The 4737-nt window shown below is 35.1% G+C and overlaps 1 protein-coding gene across 2 annotated transcripts; it reads right to left on the reverse strand.

Annotated features, from left to right (window-relative positions):
• Positions 1-318: 318 nt before the first annotated feature.
• On the reverse strand, positions 319-2957 carry LOC127092250 (actin-related protein 6). Of its 2 annotated transcripts, XM_051031130.1 has the most exons (6): positions 1948-2951; positions 1782-1845; positions 1352-1436; positions 1204-1254; positions 1017-1079; positions 319-940 (listed from the first exon to the last, which is right to left on the reverse strand). In XM_051031130.1, exons 1-6 carry the CDS (start codon positions 2860-2862, stop codon positions 811-813), a joined length of 1308 nt encoding a protein of 435 aa, XP_050887087.1. In that variant the 5' UTR covers positions 2863-2951; the 3' UTR covers positions 319-810. The 2 variants fall into 2 exon arrangements, with proteins under 2 accessions (XP_050887087.1, XP_050887135.1); XM_051031178.1 differs by lacking the exons at positions 319-940; positions 1017-1079 and having other exon boundaries at positions 1199-1254; positions 1352-1482; positions 1948-2957.
• Between the last annotated feature and the right edge of the window lie 1780 nt (positions 2958-4737).

Raw genomic sequence — 4737 nt, forward strand, 5'->3', positions numbered from 1 at the left:
ACTATGATAAAGTTTCATGTATATATTACTTACACTCACAAAATATCAACGCCAAACGCCCGGTCACGGTGATAAAAAATACAATGCAAAATGATAATGTCTCTCTTCAAGACTCATTTGTTTTTTGTTATTTTATGGTCTTTTATTCATTGAATTAGAAACATGAGGGGGTGGCAGGTCATATGGACAGCAGAAGATTTGTTTCCAATATACACTAGTTTGTGTAATAACACACTCATATAATAAAATTGTAAATAAAAATTAGAGTAAAAACTCATTATTAATGCCTAAGAAAAATTTAAAGATGCATTAGGGTCATTAAAAATAAGTATAAGTAAAGCATTTTTTAGTTAGTTAAAATAATAAATTGAAACAGCTTAATTCCTACCAAACACTATAAAATTGTTATTTTTTTCCTAATGACAGTGTTTTAACAAGAGACAATTGGATTTTTGTAGCAATACTTTAAAAGAGACATAGTTACCATCCTTCAATGGTGACTTTGAAAGAGATAGGCTCTAGTTGGCACTTCAAAAGCACGCCATACTTGCGGCCCATATAGAATGGAAGTTACCATCCTTCGGAAACATATCCAACACCAGTCGGCCAGCATCATGGTGCTTGAAAAATTGTATGTCATCCAAACTTCATACCTTTGTTCCAAGAATCCGGGCGACTCCATTTGCATACTTGCTGCATTGGCAATCTTTCCGTAAGTGTCATTTGTGTGGATTAGCTGTAGGAATCTCAACGACTAAACAGTACATGTTAGTGTACATATTTGCATATCTGCATTTGTAGCATGCATTGTCAATGAAAAAATCTCTTGCGACATCTAGCAGAACCAAGCTCCTCATACTCAGCCTTAGTCACGCACATTGAATCAAAATCTGGACTCGATGCCAGGAGAGACCCTCCACGCCAAACACCTAATAGGGGACTATAGAAGAACAGTTAGTTCTTGTGTAGAAATGACAAATTTACAAGAAACTAAACAGACTATGAAAGATGTTTACTCTTCTTGTGTAGTTATCTTCACATCATAATCATCAGGAACTAGAGGCCGAAGCTCCTTCTCTCTACAAAATTTTATAATCAATTAATTCAATTTGTAATAGGCACTATACAGGCAAGGACACCAAAGTGGCAACAAATGGGGGTCTCCAGAAAAGGCAATATTGCCAAACCAAACTTGAAACTTACAGTCTCTCAGCAAAATGAGGAAACAAGGTGCTTCCACCAGTTAAAATGATGCTGCCAAAAATCATAAACACAGCATCCAAAGAAGAGAGTGAGAAGCAAAAAAAGGCAACAATCCACAAACAGGATCATGAAATCAAATGGAAATTACCTTTCATAGAGTACCGGATGGAGGTGAGGATGGCAGGCATTTACTGCTCGCACAATACAATCCGGTAATCCAGCCTGGTTCATTCCTGCAAATCATTTTGTTCAGCATTTTGCAGAGAACACAGGTAAAACCTGATATTAAGGGGTAAATAAATAGTGAAATTAGACAAAGATCCTCATTTGCAGTCACTTAACAAACTCATCAACCAAATATTTAACTAAAATTCAAATGTTCTATATTGCAGTCTACAACTGTGATTTTAACTAGAACAGTGAGGTTTTTAGGTACTTTCCATATACATACACATCACAACCAATGTGACATCTTCTCCATTTGAATACAAATTTTGCAATTTCAACAACTAAAAAATGATGTGTATCTAATCTAATTTGAAAAGAGCACTAAAATGAAACTACTAATAAGAACATACCCAAATCAGCTGGACGGAAAATCATCTCCGGGACAAGAAACCGTTCATTGGTCAAGTCAAATTCCTATGGAACGAACACAAACCACAAAAAGAGCAAGAAAAAGTTACCAAGATTGACACAGATAAATGCTAACTAAAAACAAAAAATGCAAACAAAAACAAATACATTTTTCGTCAAATCAACTTTCTGTCTATTGTTCTCATGTTGTTGTTGGAGAATTTCCTCGTGATCATCCACATCCTCCTTCATTTCCTTACCATCAGAAAGATACCTGTTAGCTTGTTCTGGATATTTAACAAACCCTTTTGTGTGCGAGACACCATCAGGAAGAACATAAGTACACCTCAGAAGATTCTCTTTTCCACTCTTTCTAGCAATGTTAAGGTGTCGAGGGACATCGACGGAAACAAAGCAGAGATTCTCCTTTACATCATCAATGATGAAGGTTTCATCCATGACATTAACAGAGCGAAACGAGATAAGCTCCTTGAGGTAATTCGTTAGGGCTTTACCACCTAAATCGATTCTCTTAACAGCGTAGTTAAGAGTGAAGTTTTGGAATACAGGTGAAGCATGTGTGAAGGAGAAACCGCAATCGACGACGAGACTGCATTGGGCTTTTGAGAGAAGTCCGTTGGGGCTGCGGCTGGTTTCGTAGAGATGAACTAAGGAAGGGGAGTCGGCGACGTAGAGGGAGGTGAAGTTGAAATCTTCGAAGACGAGTTCGTCGAGGGAGTGTTGAATTGAGGGGAGAGAGAAGAGGGGTTCTGTGAGGAGGAGAGAGGATTGCGAAGGGTTTATGCGGAGGATTGAGGTGAAGAGGTGGGACCAGATTTCGCGTTGGAGGTCGGGGTTTATCAGGTAGCCGCGATCCATGGGACGGCGGACGGAGGCGGAGGTGAGGTCTTGTTCGGCGGAGGCGGGGGTGTTTAGGGGATTTGGGTGGAGCCATTTTTTGGAGGCGAGGGGTTTGTGGAGACAGTTCGGGAGAATGGCGGATGGGTCGCGTTCGCCGCCGAAGCCGGCTTTGATTAGACCTCCGCCGTTGTCGAGAACCACCACTTGGGTGGTGGTTGACATGTTCGAGAAGTTGAGCTTCAGTTCCTAAATGAATAAATTGTTAAAATTAAATAAATGCTCTGGTTTTACGGTTTTTGAGTTTAAATTTTAAAAATAAAAGAAGTGAAGAGAGATAAGAATATGATAAAATTAACCTTTTATGTGTAAGTTGTCTCAATGTTAAAATGTTGCACATGTTTTTTTAGCTACTTATTAAAAAAGGCTAGCAATATAACATAAGGTTATAAATGATTGATCCAAAGAAAAAAAAAAAAAATTTAAAAATCAATCACCGAAAATAAACGAAGTAAAAAAAAACACATACATAATTTGACAATTATTTAGTTAAATATTACCTCCGTTCCTATTTGTAAGAGACAAACATAAGAAATCACACAAATCAAGGAATATTTTTTTTAATTAATTTTTCTGAAAAATAAACTTGTACTTCCAAAAATACCCCTAAGTTAAACATTTAGTAGTATTAATGTTATAATTAAGCCAAATGTTGATATAATAAAAATTGGTCAGCATTTATTCTATCCAAAAATAATTACAACAAAAAAATTGGCTTTCCACATTCTCATCGTGAAAAATTAGATGCAAATTAAATTTCCCTCTATTTTTTTTATACATCTTCCCACCAAATTTTAAAAACCAAAATAATCTTCCCACCAATTTTGGTAGTATATTTGTCTTTTTTATATAAAGAGAGTTGGTGTTTCATTTCAATCATACTAGAAATTTAGTTTTCATCTACTAGAATTAAGTCCATACCAGTGGGAATTTTTTTCCCTCCAAATCATTAATATCAATGGAAACTGAATAGGTTTGGCTTTAGATACCCATTATGTGTATGGGGAATATACATAGCACGTTCTTTTCAAAACATTAATGCCCAATGAATAATAAATATTGCATTTTGTTTACTAAGGGTATAAATGAGATTTCTCAATTAATAAAATTTAATTTTATAATGTGTCTCTTATAAAAAGGACCAAAAGAAAGTTACAATTTGTCTCTTACAAATAGGAACGGAAATGACTCACAAAATGATTTTTTTTAAATAATCATATTTTTAATTTAAATTTTAAAAATAACTATATTTCTCAATTATATATTAAATTATTCATCTTTCAAACAAAAGAAATTTACAACAACTATATATCAAATTATCTAAATTTCAAACAAATGAAATCACAACAAATAACATGTGTCGCGTCAATTGACGCATATTCTCAAAATTGTACTTAAACGTCAGAACAATTAACGCATGCATATATCAAATAAAATAAAAATGAATAAATATTGATGTTAGACTAATTGGCGCATGCATATAGAAAATGCACATATGCGTCAATGAAATTGGCACACTCATATAACGCTTATACATAGGCGTTAATTGATTTGGCGCATGCTCTTTGCTATAATTTTTTTGTTTGAAACATGGGTAATTTGGTATATAGTTAGAAAAGATGGTTAGTTTGTGTCAACCCGAGATTTTCTACTTAGTAGGAAAAGTCAAGTAAATGATGCATTTTGTGAAATGCTAATTGTTAGCATTGATGGACAAGAGTCGACAGCGATGACACGTCGACTGAGGCTTCCCGACTGACATCTTGAGATGTAGTTTGAAATAATCTCAAGAGTGGATCTTGAGAATTGGTTTGAAAGAGTCTCGGAAATAGACTTGGGTAACTACTCGACATCGCGTTGATGAGGGACTTTCCACAGGCTCTAAGGACTTAGAAGATCAAGGATGTAAGAACAAAAATTGTTCTACAACAGATTCCATGATTTTGATGATAACAAAGGATGAAACCAAAAATGGCACCCTAACGAAAAGTTTCTAAGTGTGCAGGGTTCTATAGAAAGAAGAAATAAATCTGATGATGT

Source organism: Lathyrus oleraceus, chromosome 1, assembly GCF_024323335.1.
Source record: "Lathyrus oleraceus cultivar Zhongwan6 chromosome 1, CAAS_Psat_ZW6_1.0, whole genome shotgun sequence".
In the NCBI taxonomy this organism is placed as follows: domain Eukaryota; kingdom Viridiplantae; phylum Streptophyta; class Magnoliopsida; order Fabales; family Fabaceae; genus Lathyrus; species Lathyrus oleraceus.

Coding starts and splice junctions, on each gene's coding strand:
- LOC127092250 (XM_051031130.1), bottom strand. CDS start 2,862: ATGTCAACCACCACCCAAGTGGTGGTTCTCGACAACGGCGGAGGTCTA. Junction 1,080..1,203: donor CCTCATTTTGCTGAGAGACT/GTAAGTTTCAAG, acceptor AAAATTTTGTAG/AGAGAAGGAGCTTCGGCCTC. Junction 941..1,016: donor AAGATAACTACACAAGAAGA/GTAAACATCTTT, acceptor GTTCTTCTATAG/TCCCCTATTAGGTGTTTGGC.